The 26,543-nt window shown below is 42.4% G+C and overlaps 1 protein-coding gene across 4 annotated transcripts in view; it reads right to left on the reverse strand.

The window, feature by feature from the left end:
• The window catches only part of prkg1b (protein kinase cGMP-dependent 1b), an 82,393-nt gene that overhangs the window by 11,673 nt on the left and 44,177 nt on the right, over window positions 1-26,543 (reverse strand). For 3 of the 4 annotated variants that reach the window (XR_013130093.1, XM_077000632.1, XM_077000630.1), the window contains exons 4-9: window positions 24,123-24,228; window positions 21,285-21,348; window positions 13,855-13,932; window positions 13,564-13,658; window positions 4,993-5,058; window positions 154-228 (exon numbers count right to left, since the gene is read on the reverse strand). Coding sequence is in view for 3 of the 4 variants with exons in the window: in XM_077000632.1 (XP_076856747.1) it covers window positions 154-228; window positions 4,993-5,058; window positions 13,564-13,658; window positions 13,855-13,932; window positions 21,285-21,348; window positions 24,123-24,228 (484 nt within the window). In the remaining variant the exon portion in view is untranslated. Of the gene's footprint in view, window positions 1-153; window positions 229-4,992; window positions 5,059-13,559; window positions 13,659-13,854; window positions 13,933-21,284; window positions 21,349-24,122; window positions 24,229-26,543 lie in introns of those variants that run through there. The other variant, XM_077000633.1, reaches the window with a different exon arrangement.

Raw genomic sequence — 26,543 nt, forward strand, 5'->3', positions numbered from 1 at the left:
TGTATTCTGGTAATGAGATGAATGCATGTAAGTGCACATTGTGTCTGTATATTTGGCTGTATGGTTATAAATGTGCAGGGGGCAGCTAGTGAACATGAATGGGTTGGGGTGTATGGTGGCTCTGTGGAAGAGAGCTGGGTGAAAGGATCTTACTTTGCTTTGACTCCAGCGTCCTCGTAGCCTTTGTTTGAGACGTCTTCCAAACCTCCAATCAGATGCTTAAAAGAACTGCAAAATTCAGAGCAGACAGAATTACTCCAGCACAAGAGTTCCTTTTTGTTAAAAAAAAAACACTCAGGTCAAATTCTTGACTGCAATAATAATACAGTACATGCCAATGCTGACAAGTGTTACAAATACAAGGTTGTTTATCTGCCGGTGCCCTTTCAGAAGGTTTTAGGGAAGATTTACGTGATTTGAGCCCACCGCCGTTAGTCTTGGCGAATATGGCTGCTTGTATAGTGGAGATGGCCTGACTTCCCCACTTTAACACAAACCTGTACAAGTCCTGCGCTTGCATAATACATCTGTTAAACATTTGTACATTCGTCGTTTTCAGACTCAAATGTTCTTATTTGCCTGGGCTTTTCATACCAACTATTTAGGAGGCATACCATGATATTCCGTGATATATTAAACAGGTGTGGGTGGCTGTTATATCAATGCCTTCTCGTAAAACTCTAAGTCAGGTTGGGCATCCTTCAGAATTACACACTGTGTTCTGGCTTAAGTCCCCTGCTATCAAACATCACAATATAACGTTTGTTGGTTTGTTATTTATTTAAAGAGGAAAACACTTTGGGCACCGACATCATTGCAGATTCTTTAATTGCGATATTTGGTTTTTCCGCTGATTTGTCTTTGCTCAGCAGAGCTCAGTCTGATATTTTAGTATTCACCTCTCTATTGGCGAGACGGTGCATAGTGCTACTGTGGAAATCCTCAAAACCCCCTTCCATTTCAAGGTGGCTCCATGATGTGATGCACTTCCTTACTATGGAACAGGTACGATCTACCTTAAAAGGCAGTACTGTAACATTTTTTTTTTTTTTTTACATATTTTAAATCTCTTCAGGTTATACCAGCTGACTGGGGGCTTTGTTGTTTTTTTATATATTTTTTTATTATTTATATTTATTTATATCTTTGAAACTGCTAATTTAATTGCACTGCATTTTACTGTCATCATATTTGTATAATTTTTAGTTACTGTGACGGGCAGGGTGTGCAAACTAAAAAGGAAGCGATCACGCCAAGTCTTAGGGAAAAAGGATGGTTTAATAGAAAGTGTGCAAACCAAAACCCGTGCAATAGATCCAAATTAAGGATACAATGACCAGCGGTCAACTGGTACAAAGACAAGACATATATAGGCAAACAAACGACCCTCAGGTGAGACGGATCACGGGCTCCGCCCACCTGAGGGATGCACACGACGTCACAAAACAACAACAACAACAACAACAACAACAACAACAACAACAACAGCTGCTGTGGAAGGAGGCGACCAGTAGGGGGCCGCCTCACCGTGACAGTTACAACTTGTTTTTGTGTGTGTGTGTGTGTGTGTATGTGAATGTGAGAGAGATTTGAGGGTTTTTGTTTGTTTTTGATTGAAAATAATCAAAAATTGTTTGAGGAAAAGTTTGTATCTGTAATGATATATGCACATTTCAATTTTTCTCCTCAATAAGAATAAATAAATAAATAAATAAAATAAAGAGGAAAACTCGCGTGATGCTGGTGTAGAGATTAAGATTATTGGACAAACATTGGCATGTAGATAATAATCTTTGCTTCCTTGCTTAATTAAGATGGACTAGACTGTATTTTTAAACTGAGATATAGACCAGACCATTTAAGCTGCCATATTTTAAATAGCGTTGATTATCTTAACAGGACTAAAATTCCTGAGGTTATTGCATCATAGACGCTGAAAAGGTAAAAGACGGATGGAGTTTTTAATTTGCTTTCCCAGTTAAGATGAACTTGGCCCCTAATTTCATCAGACTTTTTCAGTCTAGTCTTTTGGCCTCAATACCAATGGTCTTGTAGTTTGCAAGGGTCGCTGTCAAGGGAGTCCTCTCTCATATTATAACAAATATCAATATGTCAGGTATAACAGGGGGCAGGTAACACCATTATATTTCACCGTTCACTGATGACATATTATTGTATTTGTCAAATCCACAGATGTCCAACCACAGCCATTTTAGATATGACTTTCTCAATGCAGGAAATTTCAGGTTACACCAACTGACCCGCACAAATCCCCAGTTTATATTACTTTAAATGAACAAAATTTAAAATTAATTCATGATATTCTCCAACACTTCTAATTTATGCTTCAGCTGCAAGGTTAAGAGAATCTTTGTAATGCATACATTTTGAAAATGTGAAAAGATTCACGCTGTTTTAAAGGGCTTTTAACGGTGCCACCCTCATCTGTGCCACCCCCTCTGTTCTCCTTTATTGTGGTAGTCACATGCTCTCTGTGGTCCTTCTCTTCTGCCAATCCCCAGCCTCATCTGTCCATAAATATATATATATTTGCATCAAACATTTTGTACATTTTTAAACACCTGGAGTCCTTTCAGACTACACTTACTGTGACGCTTGGGGCAGGGCGAAGGACGAGGCACGAGTCCCACGGTTTCACGAATGTCACTTTTAATAGTACACAAAATAGCGCAGACAGCGCACGAAGAACACGTATACATAAAGTCAGGTGAGACAAAGATGATCACGGGACACTGCGCAAACGCACATTAAATAGACAGACTACATAATCCCCGAGTGATGACGAGACATGCCACAGGTGAGACTGATGAACACACGCGGACACATCCACACCCATGAAGATCCACAGACACAGACGACTAGACGTAGACAACGTAAACTCATGCCCAAAGGTCAGGGCTGTACTGTGACACTTACAAAATGTAGTGTTCATGTATTTATGGTTATTTATGATATGACCTATGATATGATCCCAATTACATAACCCAGATTTGCTCTTAATGTTTGTTGTATTTGTCTTCCCTCCCGTGGGCTCTGCTGTGTTCCTGTGTGTGGAATCAAATCTATACTAACTGAGATTACAAATGAGCCATATACTACACAACACACACAGATATACACACAGTACTTACTGTACTACCCAATATAAAAGATAGCAGTGACATGCTCTTCGTTTTGTTTTACACTCACCATCTGAAAATATACAGACATCTGGAACATTTTTTTCCCTCCAACTGTCCTCCTGTGTAAAATACTGGTGATGTTTCCTGTTTTAGTTTGTGTTAGTAATGCCACATCTCAGATTGTAGGGAAGGTAACCTGACTCCTGTTCAGCCAGTGGTTAGACTTTGTTTATTTTTAAGGCATTCTTGTTTTAGTAGCGCAGAGGCTAAGTGGCATTCACATTCAAGACCTAGTACATAAACATGAAATGTAATGACATATCTGAGATTTTCACTTCAGTATTGAATACGAATTAGATCAGATCATATTATAAATATATTTCCCCAATTTCTCAAACACAGAGTACCGCACTCAATGAGTAACTGGCTAAAATAGGTCCCCTCCTGAGGGCAGTAGTGCCCCACAGGACCCATGTGTGAGTGTGTGAAGATGAGTGAGTGTGTGAGGATGAGTGTGTGTGTGAGGATGAGTATGTGTGTGTGTGTAGATGAGTGAGTGTGTGAGGATGAGTGTGTGTGTGTGTGTGTGTGTAGATGAATGAGTGCGTAAGGACGAGGGAGTATGTGAGGACGAGTGAGTGTGTGAGGATCAGTACACACTATGAACATACATTTATGTATAAACATACATTTATACCACCATAAATACTCTTTATACCATATATACTATATCTGGTGAACACTTACTGAAATTTGTTACTAACAACACGACTGGTTTGCCTAGCAATGCAAGTCTAATACTGCAATGCAACCTCACTGCCTTCTGACTAATAACACCAATCCACAGTTTCCTGAGACTCAGGCATAGGGTTAGACACCAGGCATGTCATTATTAGCTTTCACTACTGCTGGGCTTGATTTACATTTACATTTACATTTAGGGCATGTAGCAGACGCTCTTATCCAGAGCAACTTACAAAGTGCTTTGCATCTGTTCACAGATGTTGATTCCACTACACATACAGTCCAGCTAAATTACTGAAACATTCCAGAAACGTTTTTAAGGTATAAAAGGTTAACTGCACTACAAGCATTTCATCATTAATGAGCATTACTTTGTGGATGACACATTTCATGAGACCATTTAAAGCTCTTTTCTTAGCTCCTGAAGCTACATGTGAAATGCTGATGGGCATTTAAAGGGCTACTTTACAGCAAGTCCCGCCCACCCAGTGGCATTCTTAGTAGAACTTCTCAATCAGCCACTGGTTCTGGAGCAGAACCACATGACAGGCAGCTGAAATGTCCAGTGAACATTTACCCTCGTCTTCTGAACGTGCTGGCCAATAGCAAAATCTATTTTGGAAAGCAAGCTTGCTCAGGTCTGATTCCTTAAACAATCCACAGATGTGAGACTGGAGAATTGAGCCATGCATATAGACATCTGGCTGTTTTATATCAGTGCACTGTGGACATGTGTAGACATGCATAAGCTGTTGGACTTTATCTGTCCTTTCCAAAGCCTGGTGTCAGGCTGGAGGTACTTCACGAGAAGTGCTGAGAAGTAGACAGAATCAGACACATGTCTGTGGTACTGGGAAGCAAACCGAATCAGACATGCGTCTATGTGCTGGTTTCCTGTTGTCACAGAATACACATGGCATGGACACTAGCATGGACACAGTCTTTACTGTGCTGCTGTGATGTCATTACAAATTGGAGAGAGCAACTTGGCATAAACGGACAAACACTGGTAGGACAAAAGTTTTATCACGTTTTTTTTTTGGCATTGGCAACCCAGAACCAAAGCCAAACAGACAGACACACAGACAAGACATGAGGAACTCACTCTCTGTCGATGACGAGGCAGGTGACAGCTTCAGCTGCGATGACATTGGCTGTCCTGACGTCTTCTCTGTGGACAAACAAAACAACAGTGCATCAGTTGCTCCGAGCCAAATCCTTTTGGCATTCCTGATGAATTTCAGAAGGGCGGTACCAGGTGGGCATTTCATCATGGCATGAAGAAACCAAAGGGCTTTCAACATGCCTGAGGACACTGGCTGTGGTCAATAAGCAATATTGCAAAAAAACAGAATAAGAATTGTTAACAATAAAACAAATAAAAAATTACAACACTACATCTAACAACAAATAATAATCTCAGTATTTACTAAGAACCTTAGCTTATTAATGTTATTATTGTTTCTACATCAGGAACCTTCTATTTCAGCATGCATACAAGTACCGAACACTTTGCAGTCTCACGCAGAGCCTTGATTGACACAATATAAACAAGTGATCAATTGATCTCCAACTGTGTGGAAAGTGAACCAGTTGCAATAGTTGTAACTGTGAAATTACTCTGTGAAGCTCTCGTCTGCGCCCCTGTCTCCCCTGCTGCAATCAGATGAAGAGTCGCAGGAGCTGAATTGGGGTTTGAACAGATGCCCCACAGATCACGGGAAAGAGCGACCAGCCTCCCAGGCTGATCTAGAGCATGCCATCAGTCTGTGTACCGCAGCCTGCTGTGAGCTGAGCTGAGTTGGGCTGGGTTCTTGAATAGGAGCTGGTGGCCTCTCTGGTCCGGATGAAGTTTCACCGCACCAGAGCACCACTCAACCAGGTGGGTATGCAGGGTACGCTCAGATAAACAGTGCTGGGGGGCGGCAGGCTGATGCCGAGACAGGCTGGACCACCAGCAGTGCAAACGCGGGACCGTGGGGGGCATTCCGTGTAATAAGATAGCGGGGACTGACTCCCAGTAATGAATCAGTTCAGAACATGTACACATGTTCGTCAAATTGAGTCAACAGCAAGCAAGACGTCAACCAAAGTCTGTGATGAGTTTAAGTAATGACTGCACTTGTGATGAAATAACTGCACTTGTGATGCAATGCTATCACAGATATTTAGTTGGCTGTTGGACTGTTGCTAGCACTTGTGTCAGTACAGATGTCACGGTGACAGCTCCGGACCCTTCCCTGTGGGTGTGTCATGACGTCGTCTGCGTGCTGCTATGTCCATGTTTGTACTTCCGTGGGTGTGGGTTGTTTGTGAGCGTGTTCGTTTGTTACACCTGTGCCTTGTCTCGAGGTCACGTGGGTCTGTGTAACTCACTTATTTAATGTGCGTTCGCGCAGTGTCGTGTGCTCGTCTTTGTCTAAGTTTCATGCCAGTGTGAGTGTCACTTGGTTGTGCTTGCGCCACCGCAGTGAAGCTACGTGTTCAGTGTCAAAGTAAAGTTCGTGTTTGCACCTTCTGCTACGTGTCGTGTCCGTTCCTCCGCACGTCACAACAGAAGCAACTGCTCTATTGGGAAGGATGAAAATTCATTCTTTGTTGGGAAGACACATAGACAAGTGGCAATTGTATATATTTGTTTATATAAAACAGGATATATAAGAGTAAAAACATTATACAGACATAATGTAGAGAGCCATTAAAATGTCTGAATGTATTTGTAACTTTTCATTGATACTGTAATAGCCTTCATAATATTCATAATATCTTGCTACCTTTGGTAAATTGGTATATTCTGATGGTCACTTCACCTCCTTTTGTACTTCAGGTTTGTTAATGGAGAGTGGTGGAGAGCTGATGCCCCAGAGAGCCTCATGCTCCTGTTACCTTCTGGCCCCGCCCTTTAGCTGCGCTACCTTCTGGCCCCACCCTTTAGCTGTGCTGCCTTCTGGCCCCGCCCTTTAGCTGTGCTGCCTTCTGGCTCTGCCCTTTAGCTTCGCTGCCTTCTGGCCCTGCTGCCTTCTGGCTCTGCCCTTTAGCTGTGCTGCCTTCTGGCTCCGCCCTTTAGCTGTGTTGCCTTCTGGCCCCACCCTTTAGCTGTGCTGCCTTCTGGCTCTGCCCTTTAGCTGTGCAGCCTTCTGGCTCCGCCCTTTAACTGTGCTGCCATTGCTAGACCTGCCATTGCTAGATCTGAGTCCAGCTTTGCACACTACAGTCCTTTAGTTTACACTTCTCTGTATTTAGACTAATTTTGTATTTAGATTAGACTATGTCTAATCATATTTCTCTCTTTCTGCTGAGGTAAATTTACTCCTGATGTCCTCTGTTCCTGAGTCTCAACCTGTCTCAGCTCCTATGGCACCTCCCATCACCCCCGATGCCCCCCGCTGTGACCCCCTCCTTCACCTCACCTCCACTGCCCTGGTCAGATGTTCATGTGCCAGATGGGATTTGCACAAACCTACACCCTGTGAACCATGACCAGGACTTATAGAAAACTAAGACTGGACTCATACTGGACTCAGATCAGATCTGTTCTTCTGGGATTTGTAAACGTGGACATTGTTAACACTTAACATCATGTAAGATTAAAGGAACCTGGAGACACATCCTTGTTGCCCTCCATGTCAAAGATCACCCCCTCCAGTGTTTAGTTCCTGCTTCAACTACACACAAAGCAGATTTTATAACCTGGATTCTTTGGGTTTAGGATTTTTGTGTTGAAATTGATCCTGGCAGGGAAATGCATTTCACATAGTCTAATCTTCTACAAGGTCTTCACAGCTCTAGGGAAAGCTCTACAAACATCTAAGCTGAAGCTTAGCTGACTTGGGAGGCAATTATGAAATTGCTACTATTTTCAGACATATCCTCTGTGACCTTGATGCCCAAATGGGAAGTAATCCTCATTGCCCGTGTGAAGGCAGGGGAACCTCATAAGAGCATTCTGATAAGCATGAATTAATCGCCCAGTGGTCAGATGTCAAGAGAGCAAGGAATGTGGCGTGGTGAAGCGGCCCAGGGAGAGGCGGGGCCAAGCTGCACATGTCCCGTCCTGCATGCAGCACACGGGCCTCCAACGCAAGAAGTGGAGAGAGCAGCTGTCTTCCCCGAGTTGCCTCAGCTAGGGCCCTCTGTCCGCAGACGCATCTTCACGGGGTGCCGTAGTGAGCTCCACTGCCTCACGTTGCACCTCCTGGGATATCACGTTTCCTCGGGCGCGCAGGGTGCGACGGCAGTGGTGTGAAAACAGATAGCTTCCCGCAAGGAGGTTGCGCTAATGTCAACACCCCCCCCCTAATGGGGTGCAATCAGTGTCACCTGCCAGGAGCATGGCGTTATGCGCATGGTCGACAAGCAGCCCCCCCACAACGCACATCAAGCGGCACGGACAAACGACCCCTCCAACCTTTCAGTATGGAAGCTTTTGGAAGAGAATGAAAGACTGCAGCTCCATGGCCCTGTGCCTCAGAACATGCCCGCCTTCCTGGATATGGAGTTGAGAGCAGAGGAAGAGGTTTCAGAGGCAGCTGATGAGGAGAGAGGAGCTGTTGAGTGAACCTGACCTGAACAGAAGCACCCACTGGCCATCAGTTAAACGCACCCGCACAGCGGTTCAGAGCTGTCTATAAAGAAAAGGTCAAACCTGCCAGTCTGGCTGAAAAAAAAGCGTGTGTGGAGAGAGAACAGAGGTTGAAGACAGAAGTAACACAGTAACACAGTAACAGATACTTTAAGCAGTCAGAGATTAAGTCTTGAATGTGCACAAAAGGAAGATATGCCAGGTTTGAACTGACCTTGATGTTATTCATATCCATGGATAGAGGAAGTGGAATGTTAATCGAGTAATAGAGTTAGGCCAAGAGCTCAAATTACTTTCCCTCTCTCTCACTCTCTCTCTCTCTTTCTCTCTGTGCGTATATGTGTGTCTAGGTTCTGACTGACAACTTAATTGCCAACAATTAAATCAATATGACTGTACAAAGTGTTTCACCATAAACCTTTACATTGTATAGAAAGATGTTTAACATCAAAGGGCTGGGAAACCTTTTATACACAACATTAGCTTTTCTTATGTCTGCTTCTTCTTAGCAGACATAAGCGAGTCTGAATAACCCCCAAAACACAAGTCAAACACAGGTCAAACAGAGCTGCATTTAATATTCTTGTGATGGTCTTCATGAGATTTGGTGCTGGCCCTTCACATTTTGACAAAGCCGTAGTATTTGCAAAAACCTTGTGGCATGGTCAGGTGCGATCTCTGAGTGGCAAGACACAGCCACTATCAGCTGCATACTACAGCCATGTACTACAACTGTGTACTACAGCTGCATACGACAGCTGCATACTACAGCCACATATTACAATCATTTACTGCAGGTGCATAATACAGCCACTACAGCAGTGTACTAAAGCTGCATATTACATCCACGTATTACAATCGTTTACTACAGCTGCATGCTACAGTTACATACTATAGCTGCATACTACAACCACGTACTACAACTGTTTACTACAGCCACATCCTACAGCTGTGTACTATAGGGGATCCAGCTCTTCACATATGGAAGCCCCTCCAGGACTGGATTACGGATCCTGGGTTCATGTTAAGTTTTATTATTTGACATATCACATAGAATTTCCAGGCTTGTATAGAACTTCTGGATAACTTTGTAATGAAGACAATCTTGCATTTCATGTATTGTTATTATTAGTAGTAGCAGCAATAGTACTAATAGTAGATTCAGTCATATTACTGGTGGTGGTGAGAAAATGAAAAACTAACTTGGACAAACAGAATGGAGACCTGATTGATCTACTAAACGCAGGACCACAAACAAACAAATTAAATGTGCCAATTAAAACACAGAGTGAAAGGTGAAGATCAAAGGGAAGGAGATCAAGAACACACGTCCAGGAGAGCAGTGCCCCTTCAGCCCAAAACTAACACACCACACAGCGTATTACTGTTTCCTCATCATCAATGGGGCTGAGGTCCACATCAAAGGGCTAGAGCCATTACAGGAGAGACAGCAGCTCGCACTCAAACGCCCGTCAGCTGTGTGACGGGAACAGTGGTGCCTACAAGTGCTGTCAGAAATATTGTAATTACACGTTACGAGTGTATGGATGCGTCTCAACGGTTGTAATTATCCCTGCAAGATTCGTACGTAATTACCATGCGTGCTTTAGAAACACGTGGTGTTTCACAACAGAAAAAAAGATGAAAACACGGACCGACGGCAGGAACTCCTGGCAAACGTCTGCACGCTGACAGTACTCCACTTATTTATAATTTGGCACCCATGCTAGTCTGCATGCCCTTCAGGAGCAGCCCAGTTTATCAGAAAACCAAATAAATGTGTTTAGTTAAGCTTGCCTAATCACTCATTTAGCCAGTCTGCTATGGCAATAAAACATGCAGACTTTGATGGTGAAATTGTACTTTGTACATGGTGAAAGACCACAACCCTAACTCAATTTCACCTGGTGTGAGTGCCTGAGGTTTCAAGAGCACAATAACAACTGTCATAGTGCATTAAGGTAGCCTTTTAAAAGTAGCATTATTAAAGTACATTATTAAAGTAGCATTATTAAGGTAGCATTTTTAAAGTAGCATTATTGAATCAGCATTATTAAAGTAGTATTATTAAGCTAGCATTATTAAGGGAACATTATCAAAGTAGCATTAGTAAAGTACCATTATGGGGTTTTGGCTAAAAATTGGTCTAATTAATAACTCCAGTGTGGCCACCAAATATCACTTTGGGTAATTATCCAATTTTATTACTTTTATTTTATTATTTCCCATTGCTTATCACTAGTAAAAATTATTACCATCACTGCTGATAGCAGGTCTGAAACTCTGCCTGGCTGTATGCAGTGGACAACGACACACTACTCCACAAACACAATCTCTTCTCATAAAGAGTTCTCAGCCAGTCCCTGGCGACGGTGTGGTGAAATCGACATGGTGCTGCGCAACGTGCCAGGCATCCATGCCTGATGCTATCGTGTTCCCTGGGTGCGGCTCGCAAGACGAGCACACTTCGCTGGAGTGCACACACATTCCGCTGCCTCATTGCTCTCGTTGGATCTTAGCAGGTAAAGAGGGGCTTGAAACGTATCTTAGGTGAACGCATTCACACACACACACACACACACACACACACACACACACACACACACACACACACACACACACACACACACACACACACACACACACACACACACACACACACACACACACGCACTTCTTATCTTCTCAGATTGCTGTCTGCTAACACAATCGCTTGATCTAGAGGGATTATAGTGCACTAGTAACATAGAGTGCTTTCTTTTGGGAAGAAAAATTATATTGGGTTTGTGCTCAAAGTAACCGATTCCACTCTTCTCTTTTGTCTTGAGTCAACGACAACAAAATGTAGTACCTGAAGGAATTAGAGAGCTGTAATTTAAAAGTTTAGTTATTTAGTTATTCAAGTAATTAAATAGCTAATTTTGACCACTAGTGCTCTCTGTAGAACACCAAGCCTGACCAAACAGTGAAGGTAAATTTGGGTGTCTTCCTACTAACTTGGATTAAGAGCCCTTAGAAATGAGAGTGATCTCTTCTCGAAGGGTCCACGGGGCTGACGGCTGTATTGGCTCTCTGACTGCTGCTTTTATCCCAAATTACTTCTCATCCTGCCTGTCCACTAGATGCCACTCAGAAATCAATATGGCTCCTACAATGACCAGAGGCCTAGTATCTTTTTCATTCAAAGAATTGCTCAGAATTAAACCTGTGTGTGTGTGTGTGTGTATGTATGTGTGTGTGTGTGTGTGTGTGTGTGTGTGTGTGTGTGTGTGTGTGTGTGTGTGTGTGTGTGTGTGTGTGTGTGTATGTAAGAGAGAGAGAGAGAGAGAGAGAGAGAGAGAGAGCGAGAGAGAGAGAGAGCATGTGCATGTGTACATGTCTGTATCCTTTTTGCTCCACTTAACTGCATTAAAAGGCTTGTCCTTTAGGGTCACTGATTTGTTGAATCACAACAGAGCAATGCAACATCACTCAGGTGCATTACTGGATAATTAAAAGAATGTTAAAAGCCTTCATCACCCATGTTGACCAGAACACAAGTCCATGGAATTCATGTAATGGGGTCAAAACCAACACTAAAGTCACTGTTGCTGCCATCAGTATTTGCATACACCACTGCTATCTTCCACTAGGTGTCTCTACACATCCGCTATCTCATGCAGTACATTTTACATGCAACACAAACCCAAAGAAAAACCACCGTACATATACATGGCAGCCTTCCCTGGACATTGAGACTAATCCTTGGGCTAATGGAACGCCTTCGGCTGCATGAGACGTCTGTGCACCAGCTGAAAGCAGCATAACTTTGTGACGAAGGTCACTTTCAGAACTGGTCTGGTGAGGAGATAGACAGGGTGATGATTCTACTGCACTTGTGGACACCTGCATCACCCAGCAAAGGAAGCTGCTGCTCTTAAATATTTAAAATGTCTAACTGTAATGCTACAAACAGCAGACAGATGCTCAAACATACAATTGAATGATGGGGTTCAATTGAACGGTAACTGTAGTCAAAACAAAAAAACATGTGGGTCAACAACCAGAGAGATCACAAACAAAACATAAGAGTTAGGCCACGGTGTAAACGAGGGAAATGTCCAAAACTTACAAAAACCAAGAATCAGTTCCAGAAGGCAAAGGGTTTGCGACAGAGATGGTAATCAATGCACAAAACAGGAAGTTAACCAGAAAAACTGGCAGAGAGGATGCATGAGATAAGACTGCCAATACCTCACAAAGACAGAGTGCAAACAGACTAGTATAAGTAGGGGAATAATAATAGGAAACAAGTGAAAGTGATCAATAATCAAAAGATGCGGAGGCGAGGAGATTGAGGTGATTGGTGGAACTGGATGGAGTGACAGATGAATTGTTGGAGGGTGAGTGGAGATTGTGGTCTGGACCAGGAAACGTGACGCTGGTCTTCTTCTGTTTGATCCCAGGTTGAATCTCTTGCTGCCAGGACCAGGGATCTTTAAAAGAAGCTGCTTCATTTAGTGATGCATATGATGGTCTCCACTTAACAGGCCATTATGCTTGCACCAAGAGTTCAGGTCTATTGAACATATTGATGGCCCAGCCTTCCAGTGAGAGATACGTATTCTAACCATCTCAGTGTTTCAAGGGGTCGATGAAGCTCTGGGTGGGTGAAGGTTTACACAAGGAATCATATATCAATCAATAATTGCACTCCACATCTGAGGTGTTTCATTGAGTCGGTAGATCACAGGCAAGCATTTAGACACAAATAGCACTACTCAAAGGAGCATTCTGGTAACCTACAGAATCCTTCATGTTTGTCTGTTTTTTTAGAGCACTGACAGGTCCAAGACAACCTCCTGCCCCATAAGGTGCTAGCAAATCACTCACAGGTGTTCGCCCCGTAAATGCTCCAACAAATTATGGGAGTTCATCACAGCTGTTTCTGCAGAGAGTTTTGTGAAGAGGTATGGACATCCATCTAAACATTCTTAATTTGCAGTTAAGTTAATTAGTGAACTTAATTGCAATCTCGGAAAATACTAGCACTTTTAAATTTAGTCACAATCCCATCTCTGTGAGCAGGGCTTTTTTCAGTGCACACTAACTTACCCTTGAAGGGCTTTCTCCCCGAACCAATCACCTTTTCCCAAGGCTCGAAGATAAACAGGGGTGTCATTGCGTGAATCCTCCTGGGTAACGTTCACCTGTCAGCACAACAGCATCACATATCACAGGAAGTTCTAGAGTAGAGTGCTTTTTAAGTCTAAGTGAGCGAACAAAATTTGAAAATGGTGTTCTCAGTCGATATAAAAAAGTATTTTATATGATCAGTGATAGTTTTCTGGAAGAACAGCAGGGTTATACATGCAGCACTGTCAAAGTCTGTGACAGGAAGCTTACTTTTCCTTTACTGATGATGAAGAAGGTGTCTCCTCTAGCCCCCTGTCTGACGATGTATTCTCCATCGCTGTAATGGGTCTGAGAAGAACGAGAGAGAGAGAAAGAGAGAGAGAAAGAAAGAGAGAGAGAGAGAGAGAGAGAGAGAGAGAGAGAGAGAGAGAGACCAAGGTAGGGAAGAGACAACGGAGGCAGAGAAACAGATTGTGAGAGGCAGAGAGGAAGAGGGAAAGATTGGACAGAGAGAGGGTGGGAAACAGGAAGGATTGAGAGTGGGAGAGAAAGGAATACATAGAGAAAGTTGGAGAAGGTATAGTGAGAAAGGTGACAGAGGGAGAGAAGGAGTGAGAGTGGGACAGAGAGAGAGAGGGAAAGTGGGATAGAGAGAGAATGAGAGAAAGATAGAGCGAGCACAAGTCACCATACAGGGCCTCTTGAGGTCGATTCATGCCCATGTAAAGGCACAATGACTCTCCATTGCAAACAATCCATTGTTAAAACCCATAAACTGCTAAACAGCCAAACATAAACCAATCCATTAACAGGAAAAACCAAATGGAATGCTGATAAATTGACTCCAATGAATTCCTAAAGGTCCTAGCATTGGACAATTGAGTTCAGGACTATCATTGAGCATCTTTTGCTGCTGGTGCTCTAGTTGAAGCCAACCCTCAGCCCTTCTGTACCACACATTAAACAATGCCCTTTATTAAGCAATGCCCTTCATTATACTGAAAAAGCCAGAAAACTCCTAGCTCTCTTGGCTTGCTACTGTCAACCTCAGTGATGATTCCAGTCATGCTTTGGAATGAGTATTTGGAGGGATTGTCTGCACACAGTCTAATTTGATTGTTAGAAGCTAAGAGTACTGAAGCATCACAGGGAGTAATCACTGAGTAATTTGGCAGATGCACAACACCTTGTCATAAATGCAGAGCCTCCAAATCTTACCTAAAACCCTTCCTCAGGTCACCATTAGATATGGAAATGGATTGAAAAGAGAAAATACCTAACTGCTCTTCAGCACATTAACGTACGCTGAATGGGTATCTGGGAAAACAAGTGTTTATGCTGTACAGACAACATGAGGCCATAACTGGTACTATCCCTTCACCAGCACTGTACGATCACTTCACCAGCACTGTACGATCACTTCACCAGCACTGTATGATCACTTCACCAGCACTGTACGATCACTTCACCAGCACTGTACGATCCCTTCACCAGCACTGTATGATCACTTCACCAGCACTGTATGATCACTTCACCAGCACTGTATGATCACTTCACCAGCACTGTACGATCCCTTCACCAGCACTGTATGATCACTTCACCAGCACTGTACGATCACTTCACCAGCACTGTACGATCACTTCACCAGCACTGTATGATCACTTCACCAGCACTGTATGATCCCTTCACCAGCACTGTATGATCACTTCACCAGCACTGTACGATCACTTCACCAGCACTGTATGATCACTTCACCAGCACTGTATGACCACTTCACCAGCACGGTATGATCACTTCACCAGCACTGTACGATCACTTCACCAGCACTGTACCAGCACAGAACTGAAAACCAGAGCAGGTAAGAGCCAAGGCCTAAATCTCTTGTTTGTGGGCCCTGCCAATGTATCTCTTTTTTGTCTGTGTCCTGTTTCACTGGCTTAAAATTTTCTTGTGTAGGTGGCATGCAAACAATACCATTGGAAACAGCAGACAGTAGAAAGCAATCAAGCCTACTGGGGATGAGTCTATGCCAAAAGAAATGTATCAAATTTTGCAAAGGCTACAGAGCCCCTGTAACACGTTACACCTAAAACACTCTATGCACCCATAGGAGAACAACAAATGACAATGGGCTGAAGTGTTGTACAACACAGTAAATAACCACAGCAACTCCTCCACACATGAGACTTTTCATAAAACAAGAGAAAACTTTTATTTCAGCATCTAAATAACCCCAAATGGAATATACAATCTCATTCTTACTTGAAATAGGCTATTTCAAGACAATGGCTGGAAGAATGTGTCTCTCAGGGTGAGATTCCTCTGTTAAACACGGACACCTGGTGTCATCTACCCAGTACGTTGTCGGTCCTCCATTACTCAGTGGTCCAGGCCCATCTGCTGGGGTCAGTAAGGGGTCATGCTCTCCAACCGACAGAGTCACTGCTGGGAACGCGGCCCAGCCATCTGAATTACCACCCCTCTTATCATCATTATGACTAATCAGTGACCCTCCCCACCATTACCGACACAGCACATGTAAATGGCCTAGGGCCTCCTTCACAGATGTTTGGTGTGAAAAATTCCTTCAGAGGAACCAATAAGCCATTGGTTGCTTAACTAGCAAATCCCCAGTTAATTCCCTCTCACGCACATCTCTCTCTCTCTCTCTCTCTGATTACTGTCGCTCTTATTCCCTTATCTCCCCCCCCTTGCCTTGCCCGCACTGCACAATCATTCCTCACACATCAGATGGAAAATGCAGACCTGACCTGCACTGCTCTTAGCTGGTTAGGTCAGTGTGGGAATGCCTGCCCACTCCGACCCACTGCCCGCCCACTCCCATGAGCGTGCGCATATGCTAGGGATCACGACTAAAGATCTCACCATCGCTACGCAGCACGGTGCAAACAGCAAGCCCTGTTTCAGAGCATGATTTATTTGACACGGCTCGGGCAGCCAGACGTAAACCCTCATGTTTATACTAGCTGACCCGACGTCCTGCAGTTTTCTGTCTTCAGTGCTAGAGTGGGTGAAACTGCCCAGATGCTTCAGTTTTAGTGGGTGCAAGTTTATGTCAGGCAGCATTTACCGCACAGGCTTGAAGCACAGGGCCAAACACAAATGTTAAATGTCATTTAAACAGCTTTCATCTGCTTCTCTTCATTTGGTGGCGCTCTTGTACTCTCAGTGATTGACAACATTGCTGCCATTTTGGGGGGAAAAACTAAACAATTAAGAGAGTGGAGAGAGAAAACATGAAAGACTCCTCCCAGGTCATTGCAAAGGCACTGAGATAAATGGAGGTAAGCTTGCCACTGAAATATATGTAGCTAACTGGCATTTGGCAGGATGCATGTCACATGTGTATATATAGGATATAGGTTTTTATATAGGTATTTATAGGACATAGGTTTCTCCATCTTTGCTCTTTCTAGTGTCCTTGTACCTGCTGGTATTCGTAAAACTTCATAATTACGTGTCCATTTTGCTTCATTTATTAAAAGTGACAAAGCAATTTTGTTGCAATTTCCCTCTCTCCCTGGGTGTTGGTGATGTCATCTTGAAAATCAAATGTGTTTATACAACACCATACAAAAAGTGGCTAGCCACAACCTCGAAAAACACAAGTCTAAGTAGTCTTAGTCTACTTCGTAGCAGCAACACAGTTCCATGTATAGCTTGGCACAAACTGCAAAAACATCTTCACCAACATTCTCTTCAGACATCACACACAGCAGCACCATCAGCTATGTTGGACCCACCAGTGTTCTTCCGTTTACTATCCTAGAATATTCCCTCACTGGTACAGCACAGCGGTAGTACTCTGGATTTTTTCTGATGGTTCTATCATACCTGGCTCAGCTCTTGTTTTTTTTAACATACCATTGTTTTGTAGAATAACCACAGATTTTAAGCAATGACTCTTTCACTGCACATTGATATTTAATAGTGCAAAACTGGAACCCACATGGCAAAGGCAGACATGGCCCATGGTGAAACGAAACCTGCATTGAAAGGGCCAATGACAATGTGATAAATGTCAGACAAATCTTATGTTGGCTTTCTGAAAAGGTTCATGTCCTGTCATTTGTGAAAGGTTTAATGTCCTAAGACCACCTGTTGCTCTCAGACACTGACTGAGGTGTATTCCAAGTGAGTAGACCTCAACTTGAGTCTTCTGTGATTTATATGGAACTTCACCTAAAACATTTTTCAAAAAGATGGTAACCCCAAGGAACAAAGCACATTATGTTTCAAATGCTGCATGCACAATATAAAATTCATATTAGGAATTAAGTTAAACAATATCCCAGAGTCTGTTTTGTTATGACCATTGTTAAAGGGTGTTTTCCCAAAGATATTCCTGTCAGATTTCAGGTGTTTGTGATTACACCACACATACTCCAAATGCCACAGGACAACTTATGAAAACCCAGGCTCAGGAGATATACTATAGGACTTCATGCTTGGCAGTAAGCATTATCATTACCACACATTAGAGGTCACGTTATTTATAGTCAGTTGATGGTTGAAAATGTACTAGTCCATCATAAAAATAGTGTGTATGAATGTGTAGAGTATTTAAGTTTATTAAAATTTTACATGTTGATAGATGTATTTTTCTACATCCATTAATGTATGGAATTCCAGCATTTATTCACAGACCACATAAAGTCTGTGACTTCTGTGAAGGTGGATTTCAGAAAAAAGCTGACCCTGAATTCATATATATATATACATTGAGGAGCCTTCCAGTGTAAAGGATCAAGACAAAGAGAGGGAGAGGGAGAGAGAGAGAGAGAGAGAGGGGGGGAAACAGAGGGAGAGAGAGAGAGAGAGAGAGAGAGAAACTAACGTGAGAGTATGTGAGAAAGAGAGAAGGAGATAGAGTAAGAAAGAGATAGTAAGAGAGAAAGAGAGTAAGAGAGAGGGAGAGAGGAACTAACAGAAGTGTCCATGAGTACAGGAGACACCAGACTACAGGTGACTCACATGGCCCTCCACAGCTCCCATTAATCATTCCTACTTCAGTCACTTTTCAGGCCACCCCAATGGCTTCATATTCCTTCAATACATCACAGGTTTAGAAACTCATTTTCCAAGCTTAAGTAATCTGGATTCAAGAAAACCTGAGCACATGTCACAGGAAAAGGCTGAGCGTGAAGGCTAGTCCTGATTCAGCGTTCATACAACATGTGACGTTTTAGTCACAGGACTCTGTAATTAAGGTCTAATATAAAAAAAAAACATTCCTGCTATTTCACAACTTTTTTGAAGTGGCTTTCTCAAAACCTCAGAAAACTTCCATCACCCTATCCGACGGCAATCCTGCCTGAGAGGTGAGCAGGAGAGAGCACAGAACACACACCCGCAGTGTGCAAGCCGCTGGGGAGCCGTCACAGAAGATTAGCCATCAGGATCATGTTTTGGTTGTATTGGTGCAATAGTAACAATTTTTCAGAAAGTATTTCTGGAATTTTGAATTCCTTTCTAATTGCAAAACAGTCCCGGCCGGTTAATCTGTCATAATAAATTTTTAATCCTCTAGGCTATTAATCACATTTTCGTAGCACATCACACAATTATCATTATTAAACAAACCACTAGTTTATTTTATCTCAATTCTGTGAGGGTAGATGTGCAATTTGTGAAAGAAATGAGCATATTGTTCTACTGCAGAAAAGGAAGATATGCATCCTCAAGGATACAATAGTATTATTAACACCCTTGTTCTGTGCACATGGACTCGCAAGGCATTTTATGTGGTTTATGGAGACTTTTCATCTAAATGAGTTGCTGAAGAAGCTCAATGTCTAGGTTCGTTGTTTGAACCCCGTTCCTCGGCCTCCAACCGTCTGCTGAATATAACAGCCACTACCCATCAGTCTACAGTCTGCAGACTACAGTCTAGTCTGCAGTCTGTGGTCTACAGTCTGCAATAATTTCTGTGTAATTTGCATTAGTATATTACTAATATTACTTCATTAGTGACTGTGTGAAGTAATATTCAGTTAATCCATATTCCTGGATAGACATATCCCACAGATACAGTATTTAATATACAGTATTTAATCTGAATCTTATTCAGCATTTCGTATTTAAAAACCACGTCAAATAAAGAAGATCTCCAGCACGGGCAGTAGGCATTCTGAAATCAGTTCTGAACAAAGACTACATAAAAGACTGTTTAAAAGTCTGCTTAAGTGCTTTTTTGTTCTCACCAGTCGCTTTATTACAAGCCCGTGCCTCGCACCTACACCCACCACCTACGTTTCTAGGTCCATTATTTTACAGGTGCTTTTTCTACAGGCCCAGCTGCAGACTACAGCCCATCTGTTGGCTTTCACAATTCGTCAGCCACCATCTGGCTCATATATTACTGTGCGGTTTCTGACCACATGATCATTGCTGTCCTATTTAGGCTCCAGACATTTCTCAGCACAGCGCTGGGACTGACGTGGGGCCGGCGCAGCTGTGGGCGTTGAGCTGGTGCAGGTATATCTGGCACAGCGGTGAGGCTGAGCTTTTATACCACTGTCACTCCTGAGACAGCAAAACAATCCAGTCAACAGCTGCCCTGTGGTCAGGAGCTGATCATTACTGAAGGACGAGATGGACAACTACAAATTATGCATGATAGCAGATGGGATGGAGAACATTTCGCTAATGAAGGCTGTGGTGGAGAGAAGCCCTCATGCTGGAGAGCTTAGTTCCACACCAGATCCAGCTCGGCAGAATCTTCCCAAAGCTACTGATTAGCTGCACTAGGTGGGTTAGATTAGGGCTGGATTAGGACATTTAATCTACCAAGAAGTCATTTTGGTATTCAAGTCTTGTGGTTACAGACTACAATACCACCTCAACTAGTTCAACTTCTCGTTGTTTAAATTGTTTTGCTATCATTCCTGTACACATGTGAAAAAATAACAAGGAAAACAGGTTTGCACAGGCTCCTCTTAGACAGCCTACAACTCCATCACAGCTCCTCAGCTAACTGTGTGCAAACCTTAACAGCCCAAAATAGCAGCTTCCTGAACAGCCCTGATTGGACCTTATAAGATCCATGTCAGTCTCTCCTCTGCTCTGCAAGCACCAGTGACACTAGCAGGCCCTGTTATGACAGGCTGCGTCAGCATGACTCTACCTAAACATGGGGTCTGTGCGCTACGACTAGGAAAACGCATTTCACCATGTCAACTTTATCTAAATGCACAGAACATGGGAAATATTATTAAATATGAAATGGTGGCAATCGTCGTGCTTTTGATGAAGTGAAAAAGCTAGAGGCAGTGATGTGGTTCATCACTGGGAACAGTAGGAAAATTGCTGCAATTGCTCACAGTTGCTTTCTAATGGACTGGAAATGCATGGCACTGCACATGTTTTACAGCCTTTTATGAGATGAATGCGTCCCCCAGATGCCAAGAGTGTGCAGAATAATCCGTGTGGCCTACAAAAGATAGCACACTAGCATCATTGTGTCAAAGCGATGAAATGCAAGCTAATACACTTAAAAAGCTTCCCAAAGAGCATGTTCTGTTCTTATTAAGAAGCATTATTCAACTTTAAGAACTGCATGTTAAAATTAATTATTTTAATGGCATTCAACCAAGACGATCCTTCGTTTTTTATCAAACATATCAAGCAAGCACTTTGCCTTCTGTCTGTCGAGCAGGAAGAGCTTTAAAAACCCCTACCTCTTCCAGCACATCTGCCAGTTTGCTGAGTATTTCTTCTGGAAGACTCTGGAATGTTGGAACACTGTGGGACAGAGAACAGAGCAGGTGTGAGCTCTCTGGCCGAAACACTGTGCTACGCTTGCTGAGTGGCACTGTTCCACTAGGCACTGAACTCACACATACCCCAGCATTCATTTCAGACCTGTGGTTTCATACTTAAGCAGTCGTCATTTCCAAGCACATTTTGCAGCTACGAAATCGGTCTGTTTTACACGCACGGATTACTAAGACAGAGCGATCGTAAATGCACAGCAGTACCATTTTTCAGGTGTGAGGTGATGATTCCGAGATATTAAGGGTGGTTACATGGAGATAACCCAAGACAAGGAGGGAGGAGGGAACATGCGGCTTCTGTGTTCACAGGAAGAACACCGCCATGCTGTTTAAGGCACTCTTCAGTTCAACAGCACCTGCCAATCGTCCTTAACAGCCAGGGCTGTCAGAGAGACGTTCCTTTGGCAGGGTCCTATTTACATGCCACAGAGATTTAAAAATATCTCTCAGCAACAACTACATGAATTATTGTCTGCCAGTTTACCCTGAACAAATGGTGACACTGAGAATATTTCCTAATTACAGGAGAAAAGCAAAGTCAAAGAAGATATTGTATATCTATTCATGTTTGCTTTTCTGCTCTAATTAAGAGAATGTTCTTATTGTCCCTTTTTTCTTCATGGTTGGGATTACACTGAGGAGGACTCTTATTCTATGTAGCTGGAAGCTACATACAGGGTTTATAACCCCATAAACCAACAGGTTATAAGATCCATTTGTAAAACTTAAAACACGATAGAATATTAACCAATAGAGGACATTCAAATATTAAACCAATAAAACAACTACACAATATTAAAAGATTACCGTCTTAAAATGCAAATACAAAATCATAACATAAACAGGAAATAATAAAAAATAAAAAAGAAACATTCAACAGAACAGCAGTTGCAAACAGAACTTAAATAATCAAAAAATAGTCTGAACCTCACAGGAGGAATAGGTGAGTGCTTTAAGTACTTTGTGTTGTGTTCCAGCTCACTGCTACACCACTGCTCAAAGCAGCCTCAACCACCCAGTAAAAGCTCAGGGATCCTTGGGGGTAATAAGATCACTTGATTGGGTTTGATAGAGTTCATCTTTCACACTGAGCACAAAGGTAATATACTGGCACCTGACCAAACAAGAGTGCCAGAATGAAAATGAAAAGTAACTAGAGTGATTCCCTTCTGGAGAGGCCCAACCCGCTCTCTCCTATAAAATGCAGTGATGAACACTGCACAGATCTCCAGTAATAAAACCCAGCGCTTTCCAGGGCTCACATAGGCATTTGTGTACAGGACAGAACAAACAACACAGCTGGCTCTACCAGCACTGTCCTGGTGTCTAGAGGGAAACAGGAGTCATTTCTGTGATAGAAGCTTTTGCTTGTTTTCGTTGGTTAGCGTGCTTCCAAGTCCTGTTGTGTACACCTGTGGGCACTTAGGAAAATTCATGCTCTATGAGAGTAAGTTATGAGTGAGTTGTATTTATGAAGACTCTTCAAAGAACATGATGCAGCATATTTCAAAACAAGGCATGCAGCATATGTCTGTAACCAGGTCAACACAATGCAGTATCTGAGGATCACGGTAAAGCCTAACTGGACTGAAATGCATTATGGGGGAAATGCTACTGCCTTTCAGTAAAACTATTCAGAGATTCTGAGAGGCATATATTTTAATCCCAATGGTCCTATTATGTTATGAAGCTGCAATCTTATATCAACCTAATGTCTGAATTGATTTCAAATGATTGAGTATTCAATTTAATGAGACACAGAATCGAGTCGATACTCACTAGCAGGCATAATCCTGGAATCAGCGAATCACAGTGATTCACAAGAGAACACAAGTGATGTTCATTTTTTTATTCAAATGAAAAGAAATATACTAGAAAGAGAAGAACAAAACCACCGGATGTTGGTCCCACAAAGACTTGGAAAACTGCTGAGAAGCTCTGAAGAATGAAGAATGGAGCATAGCAAATCAGAGCTAATGTTAACATGAAGCAGCTAAATGGAGAAAAGGAGGGGTTTAAATATAGGAAGCGGAGCTGAGCAGCCAGTGATGGAGATTAGTGCTCAGAAGATGACACCAGGAGGTGGTGAGTGTGTGTGTGTGTGTGTGTGTGTGTGTGTGTGTGTGTGTGTGTGTGTGTACGAGGAAGACATGTCTGAGATATGGTTGGAGAGGGATCCTGGAAAGGTGAATTCATGGATATGGCCTTGTGTGGTGTAACCAAACCAAACAAAACAACAGAATGAATCACTGCACACAAGAATTTATACAAAGACTCACACTTTGTGTTATATGATCAACTTGTACACCACATGAGTGAGAACCACAGGCATCAAGAAGAAAATTGGCCCACTTTCTAAATTGTTATTATAAATAACTAGATATCAATATTTACTAACTCAGTGAGTGGTTAATGTGACTCAGATGAGTAGAGTGAATGTGTGGCTATCACTGCACTGACAACAATCATCACCTGCTGTGTGAAGGTCTAACACACGTACAGTGGTCCCCCCCCCCCCCCCCCAACAGTGAATGCAGTTATAAATACAGCAGAAATCATCATGATGACAATCAAACAATAAAAATACATGTACAGCACAGGCTTAACTACTTTCAAAGGTCTAAACGTTGAACCTCGGATCTCAGAAACACCAGCAAAAAAAAAAAAAACAGCAGGGCTGTCCAATTCTTTGGCTTCTAGTGTTGGTGGACACCTGGTCTGTGAGACATGAGGAAAACTCACCTCTTCAGGAACTCCATGTACTCGGCGTGTTTGATGAGACCGGTCCTCATCATGATGGTCTGGAAACACTGGCGATCGATGGCCCATAACTTCACATTAGTAAGAGCTGAGAGAAAGATTTAGACAAGAAAACACATACTGAACAAGAAAATACGTAACTCAGGAGAACATCCCTGACTTATAGTATTTATATAGCCAGTATTATACCATATTAGATATCTATATATAATCTATGATTAATGACTCAATGTATTTTAATGTTTTTAAAAAAACATCATATCATTCTAGAAAACAGAAGCTGTGTGTGTGTGTGTGTGTGTGTGTGTGTGTGTGTGTGTGGGTGTGTGTGTGTGTGTTTTGCCTCACAAACTTCAAAAGTCCTCTCTCCCACTTCAGCCAGCCTGAACTCTTAGTCACCTGCTTTTACAGCCCTTGTAATTCACTTAGATTCAGCTGAATTCATTCTGCTGTCTGGGATGTTAACGGAGCTCTAGGAATTTGATGGACTTGTCTCAGATGCCATGAAAGTGAGTCACAAATGAGCTGTCTCCATTCAGCATTATTGTGAGACCCTAATGGACCACTCAGATGTGCTTTTTTGGAATTAATTATTTACCAGATTTTTAGATGAACACCACTTGGGTCCCTGCTAGTCTCTTGACATGACGATTGCAAGACAGAAATTCCGTCAGAACCCCCGCGTTGGCTTTCAGCTCACCCATGAGGTCTTGATCTTTGACCAAAAATATCACCTTTGTACACCCCTACTGTCATTTATGAATGATTAACTGCTTAAGGATAAACAACAACGGTATCTGAACACAATTCCTAAAGCTCTGTTTACACACTATGCTTATTTTAATCCATTTCTATTCAATATGCTAATAAAGCTAATGTTGATTAATAAATAATGATGATCTAATAAAGTTCATTTATTTACTTGTATATATTTCTGCATTCATTTTTTATTTGTTTATAATAGAAATTTTCCCATTTCTTCACTATCAAATCTTTTTGTAGTACTATATTTATAGTATTTTCACTTATGTGCAGCACATATACCTGATAAACCTAACATACACAGAAACACGTTAATAAAGACCACTGCTGTTCAGGACTAGGCTGAAGTTTCTAAAAGACAGCTTTAAGCCATATAGCCTCATAGAGGTTCTGACTGCTCAAATCTGAGATTGTCTTGAAAGTTAGTGGGAGGGTCCATAGAGAAAACGGTTTCATAATGGCTGTCAAGTGTTGATACTTTTTGAGGGAAAACAGGGGCTCCGTGTAATGGCTCCTTTGATGGGAACATGTTGGATAAAGGCAGGTGTGGCGCTGGTGAAATACTGCAGTACTGAGCCAGCACATGCCATTGAGGTTGACCTCTGAGGTTGACTTCTACACTGAGGATGACCACTTCTACACTGAGGATGACCACTTCTACACTGAGGCTGACCACTTTTACACTGAGGATGACCACTTCTACACTGAGGCTGACCACTTCTACACTGAGGATGACCACTTCTACACTGAGGATGACCACTTCTACACTGAGGCTGACCACTTTTACACTGAGGATGACCACTTCTACACTGAGGCTGACCACTTCTACACTGAGGATGACCACTTCTACACTGAGGATGACCACTTCTACACTGAGGCTGACCACTTTTACACTGAGGATGACCACTTCTACACTGAGGTTGACCACTTCTACACTGAGGATAACCATTTCTATAACTATAACTATATATAACTCGTCACCCCAACATCCCCCCCCCCCCATCCCCGTCCGCCACGCCCTCTCGTTTTTTTCACAGCCCTCGTTCTTAGATTTCAGATGTTTCTAGTTTGTTTGTTTCATATATTGTTCCTTGTTTCCAGTGTTTCTTAGTGGGTTGTGTATGCGAGTGTGTTTCTCTTACTGTTTGATAGTGTGCTCACCAATGCTATGTATATGGTTTATTCTTCATTTAATAAGTACGCTTTGTGCTTTAATGTTCATTGGTGTTAGACGTACCTTTCAGTCGATGGTAATTGTATGGTTTTGTGTGTCTCTGACAATATCTCAGTGGCTCTATGTTTTGCAGAGGTGTCAATTCCAGGTTCAGAAAGTAAAAGTCCTCACCAGGATTTTGCTCAAGCTTGCTAGATTTTCTAATTAGTGCAATCCAGGTAAAATTAGTGGAATCAACACAATCCAGGAAGCCTGAGCAAAATCCTGGTGAGGACTTTTACTTTCTGAACCTGGAATTGACACCTCCGATGTTTTGTGTTTCTCAGTTCTGTCGATGTTTGTTTATGAATGTAAGTCATATGTTCTGTATGTTTAGTTCGCCTGTCTACTTGCTTCTGTGTTCATTTGAGTTCAACATGTGTTTCTCTATCCTGAGTCTATTAGCCCTGCCTTTTGTTTTCCTGTTC

The sequence above is a fragment of the Brachyhypopomus gauderio genome, chromosome 3 (genome assembly GCF_052324685.1).
Source record: "Brachyhypopomus gauderio isolate BG-103 chromosome 3, BGAUD_0.2, whole genome shotgun sequence".
NCBI lineage: Eukaryota > Metazoa > Chordata > Actinopteri > Gymnotiformes > Hypopomidae > Brachyhypopomus > Brachyhypopomus gauderio.